The 24,250-nt window shown below is 37.6% G+C and overlaps 1 protein-coding gene across 2 annotated transcripts in view; it reads left to right on the top strand.

Moving 5' to 3' along the window:
* LOC136847512 (Fanconi anemia group J protein homolog) overlaps positions 1-24,250 on the top strand; it is a 924,459-nt gene that overhangs the window by 151,131 nt on the left and 749,078 nt on the right. For both annotated transcript variants that reach the window (XM_067119254.1, XM_067119260.1), the window contains exons 2-3: positions 3,882-4,043; positions 6,805-6,916. In XM_067119254.1, coding sequence (XP_066975355.1) covers positions 3,933-4,043; positions 6,805-6,916 — 223 coding nt within the window. In that variant the 5' untranslated portion in view covers positions 3,882-3,932. The remainder of the gene's footprint in view (positions 1-3,881; positions 4,044-6,804; positions 6,917-24,250) is intronic.

Raw genomic sequence — 24,250 nt, 5'->3', positions numbered from 1 at the left:
GATCCAGTTCATCAGCTTTAGAGATTATACGTCAATAATTTGTGCTGTTTACATAAATGAGCTCTTACTATTTTGGCACTTAACTCACATATCTTTACTCTTACCCGGAAGTGCTAATTTTGGCTGTATATTTTAAGAGCCTGCAGTCATGAATATTTACAATAAATATTGCCAGTGATAGCGAATTACGTTTAAACATAGGTAAGTTCAGTTTTCATAAGGATTAAAACATATGCGTGTGTGTTCTGATAAACTACATAGTTTTTCCTCATTATTTAAAAGTTGAAACAGCTGTTCTTTATTTATCAACTCTTCGGGAGTGTTCAGGCCATTAAGAGCGAGAACCTAAAACTACGCAAGTCTACGGTAAGTTCACTCCCGTTTTCATTCTTCCGTTTTCTTTTCTCTTCCTGTCATACGGGATAGATGCCTTCGGCAAAGTAAAATGCCGATATGTGGCAAGATCATTGGTACACGTTTCTCTGTAGTGTATGTGTAGGCAGTTTGATGAAGTTTGTTACTTTTATAAAGTGTATGATTATGGAACTGGTATTTGAAATTGGCGATATTGATGAAAATTTTAAATACACGGTTATTGTTTACATATTGTTCAAGTTTCTTTTTTAACAAGTACCACTCATGTTCTAGAATCAAATATTTAGAGCAGGGCCGTCAAAGTTGTTTAGTCTGAGGGCCACGCTTGAAAAAATAAAAAGTCATGCGGGCCACCTGCGTGTATGTATGTATATAAAAAAGAGAAATATACCTTTACTTATTTTTCTCTAGCTGGCCACTTTCAAAATCAAACGGGCCACTTTTGGCCCACGGGCTTGGGTTTGGACGGCCCTGATTTAGAGTGTGGATGATAATGAAAACATATTTGCTATGTATCATTTAAAATGGCGAGTGTGATGAAACATTTCGAAGGAAGTAATCAGAGTTAACTTAGATGTAAAGTTTCATAGCGAACTTAAACGGATATTGTAATTTAGACAAGATTACTAGATTATGATCTATCGTCGATGGAAAAAATAAGTTTGCCGTTTATTTTGGAGCTTGTTGACTTCAGTATCCATACATCTATTACTGCGCATACGACCGTGGTTGTTTGTCACCAAGCATGAAAGTGAGGAGCAAGCATGTTAATTGCCGTTTTTACGGTTTTTTTTTTTTCTAAGGATTTGCCATCTTGCATATTTATTTTGTTACTGGTGGTCCTTCACAGAGAAGCTAATGTATACATTTAATGAGAGATTTCCTACACACACACACACACACACACACACACACACACACAATATATATATATATATATATATATATATATATATATATATATATATATATATATATATATATATATATATATATATATAACTTGTTAAGAGTCCAAGGAGGAATGCCAGACTCTCTCAGTACATGAGCTTCTATGGGTGACTAGGCATTGGGCTCGCAACGCCATCACAAAATCCTTGCTGAGAAGAAATAGCGGAAAGGTTTGCATGCATATATACAATATATATGTGTGTGTGTTTATGCTGTATACTGTTTAATTTTTAGGACGTGTTATCCATTTTAAAGACCATGGAAGAGAATTTAAAGTAATAAAAAACGAGGGTTAATGTGATATCGTGTACTTATTTATATATGCAGTATACTTAAAGAAGAACTTTAAGATCTTTGCGATATAAAAATGTGTTCTAGTATTTTTCAAGGTATTGCTATCCATTCTTCTTTTTTTTTTTATCTTCTCTTTCATAAGTAAGAGTATAAATAAAGCGTAAACGTCAGGAAGTGTACTCAGTCATTTCCTTTATTGTTGAATACTTGACCAAAATTTTGTGTATTTTTTTTTTTTAAATATCCATCGGTATATCTTTTTTGAGCGACGGACCAACTTTAAACTGAAGGTGTCTTTGAAAACTTTTATTTTATTTTTTTTTCCCCCGTAACAGTTATCACTTTCGTGAGAGCGTCATGTAGTGTACAGCTGCAGCGGGCGGTCCAATAATCGGCCCTGTGAGTGCCAATATCACTGCTCTTATCATCTACGAGTGCCACTTTTGTTGGCAAAGGTATATATTAGTTGATAGCGCTCGATAGGATTCTCTCCCTCTCTCTCTCATATGTGATCGTTATTTTTTTTTACCTTTTCGGTGAAGATAATTTGAACGTTTCTCTCTCTCTCTCTCTCTCTCTCTCTCTCTCTCTCTCTCTCTTATAATAGTGTTTTTGGTAGATTGAAAACTGTTTTCCTCCCTTATGATCGTAGTAGAATGATTTGCAGTATCTCTCTCTCTCTCTCTCTCTCTCTCTCTCTCTCTCTCTCTCTCTCTCATAATGTCGTAGTGATTTTAAAGAGCTCGGCTCGAACAGACGCATAGACATGGCCTTTTGCCTTCGTTGTTATACTCGATATTGGAAATGAATTGAAATGTCCATAGTTACTACATCATCTCTCTCTCTCTCTCTCTCTCTCTCTCTCTCTCTCTCTCTCTCTCTCTCTCTCTCCATTTCTTAAGTTGGATCCCTGACCTGCCCTTGGAAATTTTAGAAATTCACTTGTTGCAGTGTATCAAAGGTGTTCATAGGTGTTTGTAATTGTTCCCTTTGTAGCCACGTAAATTAGGTGCTTAATACGGACGTGATTTTGAAGTATGCCCTAATAGTTAGGCAGGACAAAAATTAAGTATATTAACTGCCGATGTCACCCGTAAATTATTTGAAGTATGAATAATAATCACGGGAAAACATGTGATAGATTACCCGGACACAACTGATTGAAAATGAAGTACTGTACTTCTAATTCAAACTATTCATCATAATTTAAAAGGTTTTATACCGCACAGTTTCTTATGGGTCAAAAGTAGCTTATGTTAAATGCAGTTAGAAATGGATGAGGTACCCATTTTTTAGTTTTCTGAAAAGAAAACTGTTATACCGGCTTTGTCTGTCCGTCCGCACTTTTTTCTGCCCGCCCTTAAATCTTAAAAACTACTGAGGCTAGAGCGCTGCAAATTGGTGTGTTGATCATCCACCCTCCAATCATTAAACATACCAAATTGCAGCCCTCTAGCCTCATTAGTTTTTATTTTATTTAAGAAATTTAGCCATAATCGTGCTTCTGGCAACTATATAGGATAGGCCACCACCGGACCGGGGTTAAAGTTTCATGGGCCGCGGCTCATACAGCATTATACCGAGACCACCGAGAGACAGATTCATTTTCGGTGGCCTTGATTATACGCTGTAGCGGCTGTACAGAAAACTGGATTACGCCGAAGAAACTTCGGCGCATTTTTTACTTGATTAAAAATTGTAATTCATCACAGCGAAGGTTCTTAACTTGCTACCTGAGTTTTCTTCCAAGTTATACAGAGTATCGGGGTATCTGAGGTTCACTTTAGTAATATTGTGATGAAAAGTTGAGAAAAATAGGGCTGAGTCATCAGAGTAAGAATGGTTGGTTGTATGTTGATACTTAGCGTTCAGTTTTTATCTTATTTCACCATGGTATGATAGCCATTCGTTTAGTAAATTGTTTTGATATTATCGCTTAATAAAAAAAAAAAAAAAAAAAAAAAAGCCATTTACTTCATCAGCGGAATGCTTTCTGTTCGGTAGGAGGACGAGGAGGAGGAGGAGGTGGTCTGCCGTAGACAGACATGTCGTGGAGTTTGTGGCTAAACTGACAGCTTGACAATACCTTAATTGATACGTATGTTTCGGGTTCCAATGCAGTGGCATTTGCATTGACGTTCCCTGTATCGATGCTGATGATAGATTGACGAGCAGCTTGTGATAGAACTAATATCTCATTGATGGCATCGCTCGGAAAGCTCCGTTGCACAGTTATTATTTACCTTTTTTTTTTTTGGCAGGACATCGGCTGAGGGCGTGGGCGTTTCGACGTACACCAGGGTGCTGTTGCCATGGCGTCGTCTTCCGCTTCGGGTCCTCCCCAGAAGGAGTACATCATAGGGGGCGTTAAGGTCTTGTGCCCTGTGAAGCCTTACCCCTCGCAGATGGCTATGATGGCACAGGTGGGTGTGATACAAAGGAATTTTATTCTTAGGCATCTCTCTCTCTCTCTCTCTCTCTCTCTCTCTCTCTCTCTCTCTCTCTCATTTTTTGAAAAGAAAAAAGGTTTGGTTCTACTTTCTGTAAACTCTCTCTCTCTCTGACTTTTTTTTCAAATTTGGTTCTACTTTTTGTAAACACACACACACACTCTCTCTCTCTCTCTCTCTCTCTCTCTCTCTCTCTCTCTCTCTCTCTCTCTCTCTCTCTCTCTTTACTTTTTTCAAATTTGGTTCTACTTTTGTAAATCTCTCTCTCTCTCTCTCTCTCTCTCTCTCTCTCTCTCTCTCTCTCTCATTTATTTATTTTGATAAAATAAAGTTTTTTGTTTTATTAACGCAGTTATATGCGTAATGAGAAACCATAAAAATGTCAGTCTTCCCCCCACTTCAAATGATAGGATTAAGCTACCATATATTTACATACGAAAATCTGGGAGTATTATTGTAAGTAGATTGTCCGTGTAAAAGAAGACTGACGCATACAATTTTTTTTTTATCAAGTAAAGCTTCGCTGTTGGAACTTGAGTGAAATACAGTTATACAGAATACCCTTTTAATCCTTTCGTTCACGTTGAGAGACATGACAGTTGAAGACCGCCTGCCCTTCAGGATTAAAGTAAAATTGCAGGAGCCTTGATATGCAGGTTTTACCATGTTAAATGTTACTTGTTTGCGTAATTAAATGGTAGAATCAGTTGTAGTTTTCCTTTGTTGAATCGTATCCCCTAGGGACGGCTCCAGAAAAGAAAATTAGTCACCGCCACATCCATCATTTAACTGATGAAATGTGTCAGTTTATATATATATATATATATATATATATATATATATATATATAATATAAAAGATATATAATATATGTAAATATATATAAAATATATATATATATATATATATATATATATATATATATATATATATATATATATATAGAGAGAGAGAGAGAGAGAGAGAGAGAGAGAGAGAGAGAGAGAGAGAGAGAGAGAGAGAGAGAGAGAGAGCAAAAAGACAGATGGTAAAAAAAATGATAGAGTAAAATGGGAATACATAAAGGAAACGATTTCTGGATCAAATATTTTATTTTTTAAACAGCTCTGAGAGAAGTTCGAGAGTAATTCAGACACTTTTACACCAAACCAGTCCCTTTCTCTTTTGTACAAATTCTTACGTATACTTCGTTTATATCGTAAAACTCTAATTGCTATTAAAAGATTTTACGATAAATCGAAACATGTTGTGATGATGCATGCATGCCTTTTGATATCAATATGGATGGAGTGATGCGAGAACGTTAATTTCACTTAAAAGTTTTAACGATATAATCGAAGCATATTCTAATGCATTCTTTCATTTTTGACATCTGTGTGGATGGAGTGATGTGGAAGCTGAGAAAAAAAAGGACATTGGATGTAGAGAGTTTGAAAGTCTTTTTCAAGAGGGGACACCTGAAAGGAAATGTGGGTCATGATATTATGAGGGTAGAATGAGTCCAGGAAGATGGAAAAATGAATGATAATAAAAAATAGGGATGTATGGAAAGTAGCTGATTCTTTTAGGTATGTTAGAAAAATTTAAGTGAATGATGGCAGTATTGGGTAAGAGGTAATTCACCGAACTGGTGAAGGTCGGAAGATAGCAGGATTTGTGCTGTAGATTGAGATGAGAATTAGATTGTTTATGAAGGCGAAGTTGGAATGTATTTATTTAGACGTTGCTTGGCCAGCTGTCCTTTATGGAAGAGGACGCGTGAATGTTGAATACAGATGAAAGAAAAGGGGGTAGAAACTTTGGATGAATTATTTTTATTGCATATGCGATGTAAAAATAAATATTGAAATGGTGAGTAATGTGAAGATGCATATGGTAAAAACTCCGGCGTGGGTGAAGTAATGGATCAAGATGGTTTGGTCACGTGGAAGGAAAGGTAGCTGATAAGTTTGTGAAAAGATTATATAACTCGAAACAGCTTGGAAGGAGGAGAAGACTACGTCCTAATACGGAATGGATAGATTGACTGGAAGAGGTATGAGTTAGGAACATTCTTAGTAGCAAGGGAATGTGAGTGTCTGTAAGGTAAAGATTTGAAGTGCGGCTGACGATTCTTCTGCGTAGCTATATGAAGCGGCTGATGCAATGGTTCTCAGTCTTTTTTTTTCAGTGATGGCACCCTGACAAATGTAATCATTACCTTGGTACCCCTTCTTCACCATCCCGCCATATCGCATGAATTAACTTCTTATTTAGTGAATAAAATTATTACCCATACTATATATGTATATCTCATACATATATACACATATATGTATATATAAATGTGTATATATATATATATATATATATATATATATATATATATATATATATATATATATATATATTAGAGTAGGTACACCGATAATAATTATATGAAGATTTCTGCAAATTTTTGTTGTTTTGTTTTTTTACAAATGTTCATTGAGATGATGTAGCCAAGACAAAATTCATGACAATCTTGCGGCATCCCTAGGCACTGTCTGTGGTACCCCAGGGTGCCACGGCACCTAGTTTGAGAGTCACTGGGCTAATGATTAGTTATTTTGGTCCACAGGAGGTTCCTTCACGACTCAGCCGTTGAAGTACGAAAGTGGCAGTGATGTTTGCCCTATATAAATGTCGTCTGTTTTATTTTCATTCTCCACATGCTCGTTTATTAACTTCCCTCTGTTCGTTTTGGTTCCTGCAGATAGTGAAGGGCCTCCAGCGTCGCCAGAATTGCCTGTTAGAGTCTCCGACGGGCTCGGGCAAATCCCTGGCCTTGCTGTGTTCGACGCTGGCGTGGCATCAGGCAGAAAAAGGTAGGTTGAAGTTTTATGGTTTTTGCTCATTTTGGAGTTCAGGATTCTTTCCACCTTCGCGCGCCGTGATTTCCCTAATATGGACAACAGCTGTCCCCTCGTTAGAGATACAAGGTTCATGCTTTTTGCCCAACTTTAGGCAACTTTAGGTTTTGTTTTATTTCCTGTTCACTTTTGTTCTTTCATTGCTTTTTCCTTCAGTGCATGCAAAATTTGACTGGATTTTATTTCATATAGAACAGGGCGTCATGTGTTTTAAAAGGTACCTTTTGAGTGCGATTAATGGATGAAATTGTATGTTTTGAAGACTAGAGGGATTTAGTCTTAGTTGTAATAATATCATTTCATAATTTCAGTTCTTATTCAGCTTGAATGTATATTTTGTCTATTTGGTCTTTATAGTTCAAGGGGACACAGTTTCAATCATAGTGATTTATTTTGGTCATAATTTGTATGCTGTACTTTGTTTAATTATATTTTAGCACAGTCTTACGCCTGGTACGTAAAACGACAGTTTAAAGGCTGAAGTTTGCCTTTTCAACTCTTTTAATGTTATGATTTTGGAAGTAGGTTTTCTCATTTTTTTTAGATTCTCTCTCTCTCTCTCTCTCTCTCTCTCTCTCTCTCTCTCTCTCTCTCTCTCTCTCTCTCTCTCTCTCTCTGTGAACCGCCATTTCGGAGTATGTTTTACTGTTACGATAGTATTTTTTCTTTTTTTCTGTTTACTTCTAGTGAGACACATTGAAATGCTTATCATACGATTGAAGCGTTCGGTTGCAGCACAAATTTTCACAGCTTTTAAAACTAGCTTGTTGAGTCATGAGAAAACATAGCACGCTCTCTCTCTCTCTCTCTCTCTCTCTCCTCTCTCTCTCTCTCTCTCTCTCTCTCTCTCTCTCTCTCTCTCTCCAGTTTCTTTGTGCAGGACTCTCGCCTTCATTTTCCTTGTGTCAATCGTAGCAGTCCATAGTCCGTAATGATTCAATACTATTATTAAAGTAAATGATTAATGTATGTATAATTACGTATAATATGCCCATCATAGCCATAGAAGCGAGAACTTAGTGTAATTGTTTTGGACGTCAGTTTAAAATGTTCTAATTAGACTCGCTCCATCTGACTTTGGCATCTCATTAGGTGTACCTGCTAAGAGCTTGAGCTCAGGTTAATATGGAGAGAGAGAGAGAGAGAGAGAGAGAGAGAGAGAGAGAGAGAGAGAGAGAGAGAGAGAGAGAGAGAGTATTTAGTTTCTTGTCATGAGAAATAAATAGGAGAGAGAGAGAGAGAGAGAGAGAGAGAGAGAGAGAGAGAGAGAGAGAGAGAGAGAGAGAGAGCAACTAATTTAGTAATGTCATGAGAACAAATAAGATAGAGAGAGAGAGAGAGAGAGAGAGAGAGAGAGAGAGAGAGAGAGAGAGAGAGAGAGAAGCTAACTTAGTTTCTTGTCATGAGAAATAAATAGGAGAGAGAGAGGGAGAGCAGCTAATTTAGTTTCTTGTCATGAGAAATAAATAGAGAGAGAGAGAGAGAGAGAGAGAGAGAGAGAGAGAGAGAGAGGAGAGCAACTAATTTAGTTTGTCATTAGAAATAAATAGAGAGAGAGAGAAAGCAGCTAATTTAGTTTCTTGTCATGAGAAATAAATGGAGAGAGAGAGATAAGAGAGAGAGAGAGAGAGAGAGAGAGAGAGAGAGAGAGGAGAGAGAGAGTAATTTAGTTCCTGTCATTGGAAATAAATAGTAGATGTAGAGAGAGAGAGAGAGAGAGAGAGAGAGAGAGAGAGAGAGAGAGAGAGAGAGAGAGAGTTGAAGCTGATCTTTTAGCTTTTGGAGAATGAATTGATTAAATGTTTGTCTTGTTAATGTGAGTAACATTACAATTAAAGGCCTTTAGGCAATGCAGTGTGCAGGGGTGAAATAAATGATGATTATTAATTTCTCTCTCTCTCTCTCTCTCTCTCTCTCTCTCTCTCTCTCTCTCTCTCTCTTTAGTCTCTCTTTTGATTTTCTTCTACTTCTGGTCAATTCTGTTAATCATGATGTTTGTTTCGTACAAAAACTGCCAGAATTTGTAATTAAAAATTCTGTACGTCATTTTACCGATATATTATTTTCCTTCTGGCCGTTTAAACGTTGGCCTCTACCGTATATTGCGGCACAATTGTTTTTCCAGTGAGAATAAAGCTAAACGTATTCTTATCTTCTGTAAGGAATGAAAAGAAACAAGATAAGTGTGTTGTTGACTGTATCTTGTTTTTTATTTCATTTTTTAAAAATTGTTTTCGAACCATAATTTTATCTAACAAGTATTTTTTTTTTTAGTTTTCGAATTTCAACTATTAGTATTTGCTGAAGTTTCAAGTTATGACTGTTAAGCTTATTTATACTGCCTTTTTTTTGTACTTTGTTCACTCTTTTGTAATGGAAGGAAAGCGTAAAAAAAAAAAATCCGATCAGCCCAGACTCGTCTTTGGAAGAAATTAAGAAATAATCTGGCGAATGACCGAGTAGTATTTCCGTTATTTGTTTTATAAATTGCTTTTGCAATCGAAATATGTCATATTTTTACTTGCTTCTGTTAGTATATCATTTATAAGGAAACACCGGTAGGGTTGGCAACCCATTGCACTTAAGTAAGCAGTGCTGGAAATAAACAGAAAATAATGGTAAGAATGCAGTGCTGGAAATAAACAGAAAATAATGGTAAGAATGCAGTGCTGGAAATAAACAGAAAATAATGGTAAGAATGCAGTGCTGGAAATAAACAGAAAATAATGGTAAGAATGCAGTGCGGGAAATAAACAGAAAATAATGGTAAGAATGGGTGCTGAAATAAACAGAAAATAATGGTAGAATGCAGTGCTGGAAATAAACAGAAAATAATGGTAAGAATGCAATGCTGGAAATAAACAGAAAATAATGGTAAGAATGCAATGCTGGAAATAAACAGAAAATAATGGTAAGAATGCAATGCTGGAAATAAACAGAAAATAATGGTAAGAATGCAATGCTGGAAATAAACAGAAAATAATGGTAAGAATGCAGTGCTGGAAATAAACAGAAAATAATGGTAAGAATGAGAATTAACTTTGGTTAAAATCTGGCGAAGCCCAAAAGTATTTTGGGGAAGGTAATCTCCAACCGAAAGTACTTCATTGTTAATTTTTTATCGAAATCAGAGAAATAGAAAATAGCTTGAGAAAAGGAAAAAAAACAGACACTTGTTATCCCTTTTGGTATATTACATAATTTATTGCCTTTTTATCTCTTTTGGCATATTACATAATTTGAATTTGCATTTAATTAACAAACGCGAAAGCAAGAAGGTTGATTCTTTTAATACTTCTTGACCCCGTGTCTCAAGTGTCAGTGGAGTATAAAATCCTTAAACATTAATGAAAGACATGATGGGGACTCCTGACCCCATCTCGCAGCTTTAAGGGGCCGGCATGTTGTTCAAGTCCCCTCCCCCCCTCACCCCACCCCTGCCGTTCTTGTCCATCATCCTCTCCCCTCTCTCTCTTCCTCCTCCCCCCCCTCCTCCCCCCTTCATCATCTTCGTGGACCAGCAGCTTCTTAACGTCGGATGTGCATATTGCAGACCCCTCTTAAATACCTTTGGCTTCTGGTGCTACTGTGTTACTGCTTGGTCTCCCCATGTGTCATCGCAAGGTCTCTCTCTCTCTCTCTCTCTCTCTCTCTCTCTCTCTCTCTCTCTCTCTCTCTCTCTCTCTCATCATTATCATCGTCGTCATCCTCTTGCTCTTCGTTTGCGTCAACGTCGCCTGCTTGCTGTTGCCTTTGCTTGTGAGAAGCGTCATCATTACCGGGTGATTGGCGTCAGTGCCGTCCGATGCTTTCGCGGCCTTAGAGAAAAGCTTTCCCTAATTTGTATTATTTGACGGAATTCGGCTGATTGACGGCCGCGTCGGAGGCGTCTCGGGGACGAAGCATTTTGGCATCCGTCCGAAGTGGCCCGCGAGAGGAATTGGATCTTGTGCATTCTTGTCCATGCCGGCCATTGTTTTGCCTAATTGCTATGCTGGCCATGTCGGTCGGAGTCGGGAAATGGTAGAATACCTGTTTACTCCCGTATATTATTTTATAGTTATGCAATCATAAGCAATTCGAGTTATCTCGCGGATCTTCGTTTTTCTTTTCATGTAAGGCTTATTTATGTTTGGGTCCATTACTATTATTACGGAGGTGTATTGGCTGTTTCGTACCGCGAGTATTTATGGTGGAAGATGATGTCTCATTATTCTCTTTTTTATTTATTTTTCCCATTTCTTCTGTGTATGCTTTGGGGAGATTTGTTAGGTGTTTATTTGTAAATGCGCTTCTTGTATTAGTTTGTGAAAGCTGATATATAACTGTATTTTCATCCCCTTATCATCATTCTACAAATTATGAACTAAAATGTATTTACTTTTTTTAAAGGAGATTGCTTATCAACATCACTTTCATTTCCTTAGACCCTTGTGAGTGAACCGCTTCGTACAGAGAGAGAGAGAGAGAGAGAGAGAGAGAGAGAGAGAGAGAGAGAGAGAGAGAGAGAATGAGTTCAGGCCCGTTGTGATTATGAATGATTAACTTAAATATATTTATTTTATTTTTCTCAAGGTTAGTGCTTATCCACATCACTTTCATTAACTTTGGCCCATGTGAGCGAACCGTTTCGTGCATAGTAGGAGAGAGAGAGAGAGAGAGAGAGAGAGAGAGAGAGAGAGAGAGAGAGAGAGAGAGAGAAAGTATGTCTCGGCCCAATATGATTATGAATTATTAACTTCAATGCATTCATTTTATTTTATTCAAAGAAAGTGCTTATCCACTCACTTTCATTTCCTATGACCCATATGAGAGAACCGTTTCGTACATAGTAGGGGAGAGAGAGAGAGAGAGAGAGAGAGAGAGAGAGAGAGAGAGAGAGAGAGAGAGAGAGAGAGAGAGAGAGAGAGAGAATGTGTCCAGGCCCGATATGATTATGATCGGTGTCTCCTTATGGAGCGTGTGGGCATGGCGTCATTCCCAGGTGTGTAAAACTCAGGGCTGGTTAGATTTTGTTTCCCCTTGCACGTCCAGTCGCCATATCGCGTAGTAGGGGAGTCGCCTCCTTAAATGACGTTACAAAGCTGCCGATGGGTCCTTGTCCATTAAGGCACATTTTCTGCGTTTTTTCACCCATTGTTCGGCCATGCGTACTGCCTAGGCCCCTACCCACCCCCTTCCCAATCTCTCTCTCTCCTCTCTCTCTCTCTCTCTCTCTCTCTCTCTCTCTCTCTCTCTTTTTTTTCCTTACCCTTATCGTCTTCCATCAATCTTCACCAGTTTGCTTTTTGTTTGTTCTAAATTCTGTTGATATGTTGCGAGTGAATCGTGTAGCTTTTTTTATATGGTCAGGTAAGTTTACATTAATCTTAATTATTCTTTAAAAAGTTTATGGCGTTTAATGGTGATATATTTGGAGAGAGAGAGAGAGAGAGAGAGAGAGAGAGAGAGAGAGAGAGAGAGAGAGAGAGAGAGAGAAATTCTTGATGGATTATTCAAAGATTACCTATTAGTTAATGAAGGCATCTATGCATCATTCGATACATCTCACTGATAATTTAGGATAACAATCATCCTGGTATATTTCTTTTCCTTTCGTTATACTACTGAAAACATTAATTATGATAATTTGATAATATCTGTGCTCTGGCTCACAGTGAAGTAAGCCATCTATTAAAAATTACAGTATACTCTGGATTTGGGTATAGCCTGTATTGACAAGTTGAATGTGAACTAGGTTTCAAATGTACGTCGGCTTTGAACGTAATGATAACTTGCTGCTATAATTTCAAAGCCTATCACTAACCTTCAACTGCCCCCGTGGCTTTTTTCTCTAATAAAATTGAAAAAATTCAATGGCATGCAAGCTTTCAGGTCATGGAAATGAGTTCTGATTTATTATTATTATTTATGAAAACCTCTTAACCTCATGAGTTACAAAAATTATGTTAAATACATAAGCAAAACGAAAGCTTTCGAGAACCTGCTAGATTCTCCTGGGAAGGAGAATCGAACAGGTTCTCGAAAGCTCTCGTTTATTATATATTTCTAATGTATGTTTACACTTACACCATTGTGGATTTCTTTACCATTATTATTATTATTATTATTATGAATTTCTGACACACGTGGAGCTCGAACCCTAGACTCGAGTAAAAGTCACAAAGCTCCTGGTTTTCGCTTGAGAAGCTTAGGTTCGATCCCGGTGAGAGAGAAATTGCTTTCCATTGCGATTTTCATTGCGTAATGTTATTCTGCGTAGATTTCCACCATATTCTGTCAGAAGGGGCCATTCGAATGAGCTGCGAACACCTAAGTCAGAGTTTTTCGAACTGAGGGTCGCGAGATGAATAAAAAATGGGCCGCGACAAAATAGAAGGAAATAAAAAAAAAAAGCTAGTTTTACCAATTTCTCCCATGACAAGGCAGGGTTTACCAATCAAAACATAATAGTACATATTATTATGAATTTATTTTGAATTTGTTATACATATGAAAAAAGGATATTATCGCAGTCGAAATAACTTCAAGGTTTTGTCCTAGGCAAGGAAGACTTAAAAGTGATCAGTCCACCTATTATATGTCCCCAACATTGTTACAACACACTGCTGAGAACATTGTCAATGATGACATATTAAGAGGATTAAAACTGGAGATTTTGTCACATCTGACTTTCCTGTCTCAAAACTTTGATAAGTCTTTCCCCGAAGAGAAAATTAATTTGAACCAGGGAAGAAGAGCCTTTGGATTAAAAATTCATTTGCTTTCCAAAGTCCTGAATCAATAATCGAGTTAAACTTGTTACCTGAAGAGGAAGCTGAGTTGTTGCTGCATCTTAGTTGTTCCTTCACACTTAAGAATGACTTTGAGAAATTAAATTTGTGCTTATTTCGGATTAAGAACAAATGGGAATTTCCAGTACTGGGTAAAAAGGCCGTTCTGTTATTATTGCCTTTTGCAACTGCTTACTTGTGTGAACTTGGATTTTCGACACTTGCTCAATAAAAGACGAAGGACGGAAACAGGCTCAACACTACACCTGATATGCGTGTACAGTTTAGGCCAAAGGCAAAGCGCTGGGACCTATGAGGTCATTCAGCGCTGAAATGGAAATTGACAGTAATAAGGTTTGAAAGGTGTAACAGGAGGAAAACCTCGCTGTTGCACTATGAATCAGTTGTTAGAAAGGGTGGAAAGTCAGATGGAAGAAAGAGAATATGAAAGGAGGTACATTAAAAGAAATGAAAGAGGTTGCAGCTAGGGGCCGAAGGCACGTTGCAAAGACCCTTAAGTAATGCCTACAGTGCACCACGTCAGGTGCACTGACAGCACTACCTCCCTTCGGGGCTATGGGTGTAGCATTGTCTGTCTTCCTCTGTTCCCAGCTGGAATGACAGTTTTTCAAATATTTACTTTTCCTTTGTGTCGGATTTTCCTTTAAATGTATTTTTGTAAAAATAATATTTTTACATTCATACAAATACAGTAGATACATACAATTCTAATATGTGCGGAACATAAGAAATATACATATAAATTGTCGATGTTAAATAAATGTAGTGAATAGAGTTTGTCTTTGATTTATTACACGTGGGTATAATGGGTCGCAGTGCAAAATGTGGTTCTTGCTGTGGGTCGCAGTAAAAAAAAAAGTTTGAAAAACGCTGACTTAAGTCACTTTTGGGCTGGGAATTTGGGGGGAAAACTCGCTGGTATACAAGGTGTGCATTCTGCTTGGGTAACCCCTTAGGTACTGTGCAATTACTTCGGTTCCTTTTTTTTTTTCGAGGATCTTTGTGACTCGTTTTTTTTTTTTTTTTTTTTTTTTTTTTTTTAGCGCTCGCCCTGAGTTTCATCCTGATGTGAAGTAGAAAATTATTGTATTATACAGACTGAGTTGTGTGTTGGTTTCCGTCTTTATCAGTATTATTATGACCCCCCGTAGGGGGTTAGTGCTGTCAGTGCACCTCATGCGGTGCTCTGTAGGCATTACTTAAGGTTCTTGGCAGCGTGTCTTCGGCCCCTAGCTGCAACCCCTTTCGCTCCTTTTACGGTACCTCCGTTCATATTCTTTTTCTTCCATCTTACTTTCCATCTTCTCCTAACAATTGATTCATAGTGCAGCTGCTAGGTTTCCCCCCCCCTCCCCGTTACACCTTTCAAAACTTTTGTCGCCAATTTCCGTTTTCAGCGCTGACTGACCTCATAGGTCCCAGTGATTGCCCTTTGGCCTAAATTCTGTGTTCAGTTTAATTCAGTTCAGTTATTATGACTGACCTTTACCCTCAGAGAGAAGCTTGACCAAGATGTTTACAGCCAGCAAGTCTTTTGAGATGAGGTTGCTGGCCCCGCCATGCCCTTTTTACCTCTAGTTATGGCTACCGCAGTTGTCTAGTTCAAAGTCCTTTTTACCTCTAGCTACGGTTGCCACAACTGTGTAACTGCTTGGTAACTAGTTTACTGCTTAGGCCAACAGAAGCACAATAGGTTTGTAACAGAGCGTGCCCAGCCGCCCCGTACTTGCCCAGGATTCAGACCTGGTTCCTCTCAGTTTGTTTGTGAGGCGGATTCCCATCATACTACGAGGCCCATAAGAAACAAGTTTAATGGCTTTTGGCTTGCAAAGCAAGATTCTGCAGTATGAGTTGCAAAGGGAGTAATGAATAGGGAAAAATCAAGAATCAGACAAAAATATAAATAGATATATAGTATTGTTGTGTAAATATTGCGATAAACTAGGGAATTTTGTTTCATGTTTTTTCTGATTTCATTATTTTTTGCCAGCCATAAAATACAAATAAAATATTGTAGCTTGTTATGTTCAGCTGATAGGGACCCATTCTTACTGGTTTTACAATCTCACCTGTGATTTCTATAATTTAACAGTATTATAGGCTGAGAAACCTGTGAATTTACCAGTCAGGTATTACTCATGTCCCTTTTGGTACAAACAGTGAGATTCCAATTATGTGTGCCCCAAGTTCTTTCAGCTGCCTCGTAGCGGTTATTTCGACTAAACTTAGCATGAAATAACATAACATAAAGTAAAACCTTGTATTACATAACAGTGCCCGAGATATTGTTGGTTGAAATGATCTGTGACAGATTTGACTTGCTCCCCAAGTGCGTTTAGATCCCATATAAATATTGTGCTGTACAGAACTAGATGTTTGCACTTAGGAAGTCCTCTTATGGAATGTGACAGTAAGACTTCTGCCTTTGAAATACAGGTTTGCTAATTTAGAAAAATATTTTAGGGGACAAAGAAGCTGAACTACAACTGAATCCTTGAGGGATGATATTAGAATCTCATCTATACAGATCTTGCAATATATGACTGCAGTCACTCCCGGAAGGGTATTGCCATTTGGTAGAGACTGCATACTTTTAATGTCAGTAACTATCATTACTTAATTTTGCATCTTGGGTTTCCTCGAGTTTGTCAGCGCTTTTGCTGAAGCTATGATGCATAATAAATCGGTGATAAAGTTGTTAATGCATCCATCAACTTTAGGTACGAACATAGCTCAGGACTTAATTTCGCAGGGGATAAGCAATTTTGTAACATTCGGTTAAAGTACTGTAATACGAAATTACCGTTTCATTTTTTAGTTTTCTGTAAAAGAAAACTATTGTGTCGGCTTTGTCTGTCTGTCCGTCCGCACTTTTTCTGTCCGCCCTCAGGTCTTAAAAACTACTGAGGCTAGAGGGCTGCAAATTGAAATGTTGATCATCCACCCTCCAGTCATTGAACATACCAAATTGCAGCCATCTAGCCTCAGTAGTTTTTATTTCCTTAAGGTTAAAGTGAGCCAGAATCGTGTTTCTGGCAACGATATAGGATAGGCCACCACCGGACTTTAGTTAAAGTTTCATGGGCCGCGGCTCATACAGCATTATACCGAGACCACCGAAAGATAGATCTGTTTTCGGTGGTCTTGATTATACACTGTAGCGGCTGTACAGAAAACTCGATCGCGCCGAAGAAACTCCGGCGCATTTTTTATTGTTTCCTTCGTCGCAGCTCAGTTAGAATGCATTGAGACGCAGACTATGCCGTGGATATTGTTTCTCCCACATAAGGCGCCTAGATTCTTTGCAGATATGGGGCAAAAGGCATTCGTGAGAAATTCCTACCTGTTATTGCCAGGTGTTACTGTCCGTATTCGTAATCCCTTGATCGAGAATGCATCGAATGCTAGATGAAAAATGCCTGGGATGTTTGATTTGAATTAAAACTTCGGAATTATTTTGTTTATTAATTAAGCAATCATTTCATGATAGGTTATTTATTTCTGCTAATTCTGTAGTCAGCTTAGATGACCCTAGATTATTATTATTATTATTATTATTATTATTATTATTATTATTATTATTATTATTATTAGTTTGTAATTGGAGTCATAACTGATTTAAGTGTGCAGTATGTGGAATATGGAGGCTCAAGTAACTTGCTTATAGAAGCGTATTTTCGTACTTTGTTGTAAACAATTACACTGTTGTTATAATGCTTAGGTCAGCAAAATCAGGCCTATCGACTCTACTTGTGAGCTAAAATGTACACTTTACCTTAACTAGAAGTTGTTATTTTTTGTAGTTTCAAATCAGACATTGTAATTTCAATGTTAGATGAATCTGTTAGGAAAGGAACCTCCCATTTATACATATTTAATTTTCTTGTAGTTTTATTTTTCTGTGTTTATTCTCCTTTCCTTAATCACCTTTCTTTATCACATGAGCTATTAATTACCTTGACAGATCTAGGTACGCTGTTATGGCATTTCAGGAGTGGAATTTATTGCGTATTTGACTTTTTTTTTTGGACAAATATTCAGTTTTTTTTTATTTACTAGAAATCCATTTAACTCTATCGGAAGGAGGATGCGGAAGGCATTCCAATAATTTTTGACCCGGTTTTATAGAAATTGTAGTATTAACATATATTTAATAAGTTAACATCATCATCGCCGTTAATAATGGTAATAAACTGGTAATTGAATCGAGCGGTATTTCCCAAATTTGAATTAACGTTAAATGTCGTTTTTCGTGCAAACACGCAGCTAGTGTAGCTGTCAGTCGCCTTGTGCAGAATTATATTTGCGTCAAAATGTTTTGGGGTTTTCAGCAATCCGCTGGCGCACTTGATTGAATTATGTGATTTTATGGGCGTAGCCATATTATTTCAGCGTGTTTAGAGTTTAAAACATGCTCATTGGAATGAAGTGAGTGTGATTTTGATTGTGGAATGTGGAGGCGCGGCTGCTGTTTCCTCGGTCTTCTAAATTTAAAGCTAGAGCAGGTGATGTGTCCAGTTATTTTTCTTGATTCTTAGTTGTTTCCGGGAGAAGGTTTTTATATTTCGAACGTTGAAATCTATGTTTTGTTTTGTTTGTCTGTTATTTGGAGTCCATAAAAATGCATAAGCAATTCGTTTTCGGCAGTGACCAATACGAAAGATTTATAATTCTAACAGAGAACCCTTCGTTTTCTGTTTTGATTTTTATGTGGTATTTTGATGCATAATTGCGTACAGTCAGTTAGTCTTCGGCTATGGCCAGAACCCTGAATATTTCATGGTAAAATTGATCAGTATAATTGTTCGTACCTTTTTTATTATATTTTTTATAAGGAAGATTTCCTTCGATGAATCTGTGATGGAGGTTTGAATGTTACTATTACTTTTTCGTTTGAAAACCTTTAGTTATGATTGTTTGATCTCAGATATTAAGCGGAAGTAGCTTTTGTCGTGTTTCAGGCAAAGCTTCCCATGAATCAAGGACCTTGTGCTTCAAGAGTACAGCAGTCATATGCCACAAAAACTTAGAAATAAATTTTTAGTGAAACAGTTCCTTGTGGCGATCATATTGCTTAACCAAAAAACTTTTAAATGGATTTCAACCAATTTTTCTTATTTATCCAGATCTTGTTCTAGATCCGCGCCGAGATTTTTACCGAATATTTGTGAAGGTCAGCATTAGGAGAAAAGCTATATGTTGGGATCTATGGTATTTGCATATTGCAATTATTGCAACCAGTTTCTCTTATTTATCGAGATCTTGTTCTAGATCCGGGCCTCGATTTTTACCGAATATTTGTGAAGGTCAGCACTAGGAGAAGAGCTATATATATGTTGGGGTCCATGGTATTTGCATATTGAAATTATTGCTTCTTAATTTCGATGAGTTTGGGTCCAAGTATTGAGTTTGAGTTTCACTATTATCCTGGTACTTGAGTCCGTAATCTTGAATGAGAATTCCTGTGATTCGCCTTCGCAAAGAGGCTTTGCTTTCACGTCGACGCGTGTTTTTATTTTCGTTTTACCAGGGAGATCGCTAATTTAAAAAAAGAAAAAAAATATTAACTTACTTTTAAATTATTGGCTTTTTCTCTTTCGGGCTTATTCTCATGAAAAACTTACACATTCTTTAAAGTATTTTATGTAATTTTTTGTTATTTTCAGCATGGATTTTGTTTATTTTATCATTACCACCAATCAGTGTTTATATTAGTAGTAGAAAATTAATTTCGATTATTATAGTAGTAGTAGTAGTAGTAGTAGTAGTAGTAGTTGTTGTTGTTGTTGTTGTTGTTGTTGACGTATTTTTTACTCAAATTTGTAGAAGTACGTTAATGAGGTAGCTAATGAGATGTCGAGAATAAGCTCAACGTTTAGAATTGTAATTCATCTCTTCCTTTACACTCGTATTTACCCTTTCCCACCCCCATCCCCACCCCCTCCTAAGTCTGGTATCCCTGGAGAGCATAGCAACATTTTAGACGAAGACTGACTGCATGATTTACTACGCAATGAGTACTCGCTGATTTCAAATTGAATTGATTATACGCGTTCCAGATATTTTTTTTCTGATACGCAAATTGATAATTTAATATTCTAGGTTATTGCACACCGGGGTAACTGAATGAGTGGAAAGGTTGGGGGGTGGGGCGCTGGGAAGTTGGGGGGGGGGTGGCAGAGGAGCTGCTGGAAATATCACTTCATTTGACCCCCTTCGTCTCGTCTTCGATCATATGTAGTTCTGTTCATCATCGTCAGATCACTGTTGTTCTATCGGTATTGTCGCTCTTCCCCTCTTCTCCCCGGTTCCCTATTCTCCTCGTTCCCCCCTTCCCCCTTACCTCCTCCTCCTCCCTCCCCCCTCTTCCCTTCATTATCTTATGCCATCCCTTTCCCTCTACGTACCCTTTCTCTTCTTCGTCTTTTTGTTTTCCGTTCTCAGGAACTGCAAAAATTTGATTCTCTTCGGCTTCTCTCTCTCTCTCTCTCTCTCTCTCTCTCTCTCTCTCTTTTCATTATCTTATGCCATCCCTCTCCCTCTACGTACCCTGTCTCTTCTTCCTCTTTTTGTCTTCCGTTCTCAGGAACTGCAAAAATTTTATTCTCTTTTACTCTACTCTCTCTCTCTCTCTCTCTCTCTCTCTCTCAGAGCTACGGTCCAGACGATGATGATGATGATGACTGCCATGCTGATGACGATGAGGAGGAAGGCCTGTTTCGGAGCTGTCGTTGAGCATAATGCCTTTGCTAAGAGGTCTCTTTATGGGTTATTCTCGAGCGGGGGCTCTACTATAGTTGTCTGTCGGAAGGATTCCTAAAAATGTTGCCGGATGGCAAAAATGGTGGCATCCTATTCATTCGGCAGGATGGGAAGGATACTCGCGGCGGGAAACCCCAGAGGTTCGAAGAAAGGTGGGGCCTTGTTTGGTGGGGGGGGGGGGGGCGGTATGGTGGTTGGAGAGAGGGTGGGCTGGGTGGCTGGGGAGGAGGGGGGCGGGGGGAAGCATGGACGAATACGAAGCCGTTCAAGAAAGAAGAATCGAAATGAGAAAAAAAATTGGAAAAAATGCGGTATATGGGAGCATGAGAGAAAGAGTGAGAGAGAGAGAGAGAGAGAGACAGAGAGAAAGAGAAAAAGAAAGCGAGCCTGAAGAAAGAACCTGAAATGAAGAAAACAGAAAAATGGCGAGAGAGGAGGAGCTTCTTAATTTCTCTTGTTTCCTTCTCGTTCAGAAGAAGCCCTTTTAGTCCCTCTTCTCTTATTCCAGCCTTCTTCAGGGTTAAGAATTTCCAATGCATCTGTTGTTTTCCCAATGGAGAAGACCTCTGCAGTTTTTCCCTGATCAATATTTATCTTGTTTTTTTTTTTTCTATCAGTTACTAGCAGTTTCGAAAGGCTGCGGTTGATATAATGCTTTTGATATATCGTATTTTGTGTGTGTCAAGATAGTATTGCCTTATTCATGCTTTGCTATTCGTTGGATATTGTTTGTTGGCGGTGTTCTTTGTTTGCAGGTGAGTGCCTTTGACTAGCTAGTTTCTACAGTATATGTAAGGTTACCAGAAAATTAATTTATGTACACAGTGTTGTTTGGAAGTTCTCCGCATACGAAGCAAATTTTACGTGAAAATTTAAATGTTATTATCCCATAGGAATTTGTATATGGAATGAAGGAACAAAGCCTGACGGTTGGGGGATTGAAAGTCATAGCAAGGATAGAAAAAAAAAAGAGGGGTGTGACGTGTCTGAATCCGGTATTTTCATCCTCGGTAGGCATGAGTAAGATTATGATAAAGCATGAGTAAGATTATGATAAAGCATAAGTAAGATTATGATAAAGCATGATTAAGATTATGATAAAGCATAAGTAAGATTATGAAAAAGCATGAGTAAGATTATAATAAAGCATAAGTAAGATTATGATAAAGCATGAGTAAGATTATGGTAAACTGCTTAGAGATAATTGCCCCTGAAGAAGAATGAGGTTATATAGATCAGATATTTGTGTTAAAACGACGTGCAGTTATGTATGGAATGTAGAAAACTTCCGATAACTTTTGTTGATGCGAGAGGGCACTTGATGTGCCCACAGACTAATGGAAAGGAAGTCTTGTGTGTGGTTGTAGGCGAATTTTAATATACGTTCTTTAGCCAAAATACTTTTAATCAACAGCCACAGTCATAAGCTTTAATTTTCAGTACATTTTTACACTTTCACTATGTAGTTAAAACATTCCATGAAGGAAGCACAATGGAGGGTTTAATGTTGATAGAGTCTTGTCCTGTGAATTTGCGGTAAATAAGTGCGGTGCTGCAGAGAAATGCTGTCACCTTTGTCGTCTACCCTCTTAGGGATTTTATAATGGAAAAAATGGTTGGAGATGTAAAGAAGATTTAGACTGAGGCAGCGATAGAAAGTTGACAAACATGGAATATGCAAACTATACTGTCTTAACCAACAGTTGCCCTAAGATTTGCAAAGCTTGCTTAATAGACAGATTCATATATCTAGAGAGATGGGACTTTAGGTAAATCTCAGGAAAACTGAAAAATAAGTAAATATACAGAAAGTGATGAAATAACACTAAATGGGGACAGGAATAATGAGGTTGGGTCTTTTAATTATTTAGGAACAGTGATATGCAATAAAAGTTTCTTGGGACAGAATCTAGTGCAAGGCTAATATAGGCTAACGACAACAAAGGTCAGGCTAAATAAGATTTGGAAATTAAATAGACTGAAATTGCACGTGAAAGTATGACTGTGCATTAGTGTGATACGATCTGTATTGGTGTATGGACATGAATCATGACAATTAGCCGAAAGAATTTATCGATTTTATAATAAAACTTTGGGAAGAATATTAATAGATGGCAGAACAGAGTAAAATATTATGTCGGGTAAATTACGGAATTTTTCAAATAGACAATAGAGGATAATCAAAGGAAGATGGAGCGAGATTGATGTCCTCCGCACCAAACCCCGGATAATGATGGTGTCAGCCAGACTCCTGTTTGCACTCAAAGAGTCGGAAGACCCAAACCTACTCGAATGAGAACTATGAAACGGGAGGCTGGTGGTGAGTGAAGATTTATGAAAGTGAAAATGCAGGAAAGGCATGATTGGTGGAATTTCACAATGGCCCTTTGCTTAGTCCTAACTGTGCACTTTTTAAACCTTGTCTCCCACGCAGGTCAGAGTTTTTTTTTTTATCGAATGAGAAAATTATCCAGGGAACAATGCTTTTAGACCTAAATTACAGCCTAGCCTTGGATGCATCTCCTGCTATGATCTATGTGAGGCTTTACGAATGAGTCCTGTCTTCATTCCCCTTTTTCTTTATTAATGCTAATCGACTTATGACACGGAAATGTTGGAGGATATCATGTTTCCACACACACACACACACACACACACACACACACACACACACACACACACACACACACACACACACACCTCTTCGGTTTATATCTGGGTAGGCAATAGATGGCTGGAACTAGTGGAATTCACCAAAAGAAATTGATGTCCAAGGTTTTTTGAAATGACGTGCTATAACTGAAAAGGACACCTTAATTTTCTGTTGTTGACGTTGGATTTTTTTTTTATTTATTTTTTTTATTTATTTATTTTTTTTTTTAGGAAATTCAATAGATTATGATGCTCCGAATCTTCCACCAATCGGAACTTCCAACAATATTCAGTAAACACTGTGAGCTGATGCGATTGTTCTCAAAGGAGGAATTCTAGCTTAAGACTCCTTCGTGAAACTATTTTTTCTTCGGTTTGATAGTGAATATCCATTTTATAGAGCGTTTTCAAGCCTGTGGGGTTGGTTATAAGGGGTTTAAGGTTTATAAATGTCCGAGAGTGATGCCTTTTTAACAAAATTTTCGATGATAAATTTCCATCTTTGTGTATTTTATGAGGCTTAATTTCTTTTGCTGTGTCTCGGCGGTAATTTCCATACGTTTTATGGTCAAGGGAAGTCAGTTGTCAGTTTTATAAAATTTGATTGGGATTATTTGTTTTTAATAAAATGTAGAAGTTTACGTAGTCTAAACTATGCTAATTTTGCATTTTCTAAAGTAAAGTTCGTGGCTGCTGCGTTTCGAAGTAAGTGATCATGAAAGTAGGGAAGTGATGTATGAGGCATGTTTATAGATTAGTATTGTATTTTAATTATAAGTTTTTGAATGAAAATGGGAAAGTTTTTCAAATACTGAATTTCACACTCTGATTTCCAAAGACATATAAATGTTGTTATTAAATGGAAAGAGAAGTTATGACAGTAACATGTTTGTACAATTTTGTGAAATATTTATGCATTATGTGGAATAGGATCAGGTATTGGGTTTACTCTGTATCCAAAGCGGCTTGTATTCTTGTAATATGGAGTAATTAGCTGATGTGGTAACCAGAAACTGAATTTTTTACCTCCTTGAAATAAGCTCGTTGTAACATTTTCGATGTTCACTTAAGTAGGATGGGT

This window comes from Macrobrachium rosenbergii, chromosome 2, assembly GCF_040412425.1.
Source record: "Macrobrachium rosenbergii isolate ZJJX-2024 chromosome 2, ASM4041242v1, whole genome shotgun sequence".
NCBI lineage: Eukaryota > Metazoa > Arthropoda > Malacostraca > Decapoda > Palaemonidae > Macrobrachium > Macrobrachium rosenbergii.
Note: the sequence above shows the minus strand (reverse complement) of the source record. Positions and strands in the feature narration are given on the sequence as shown.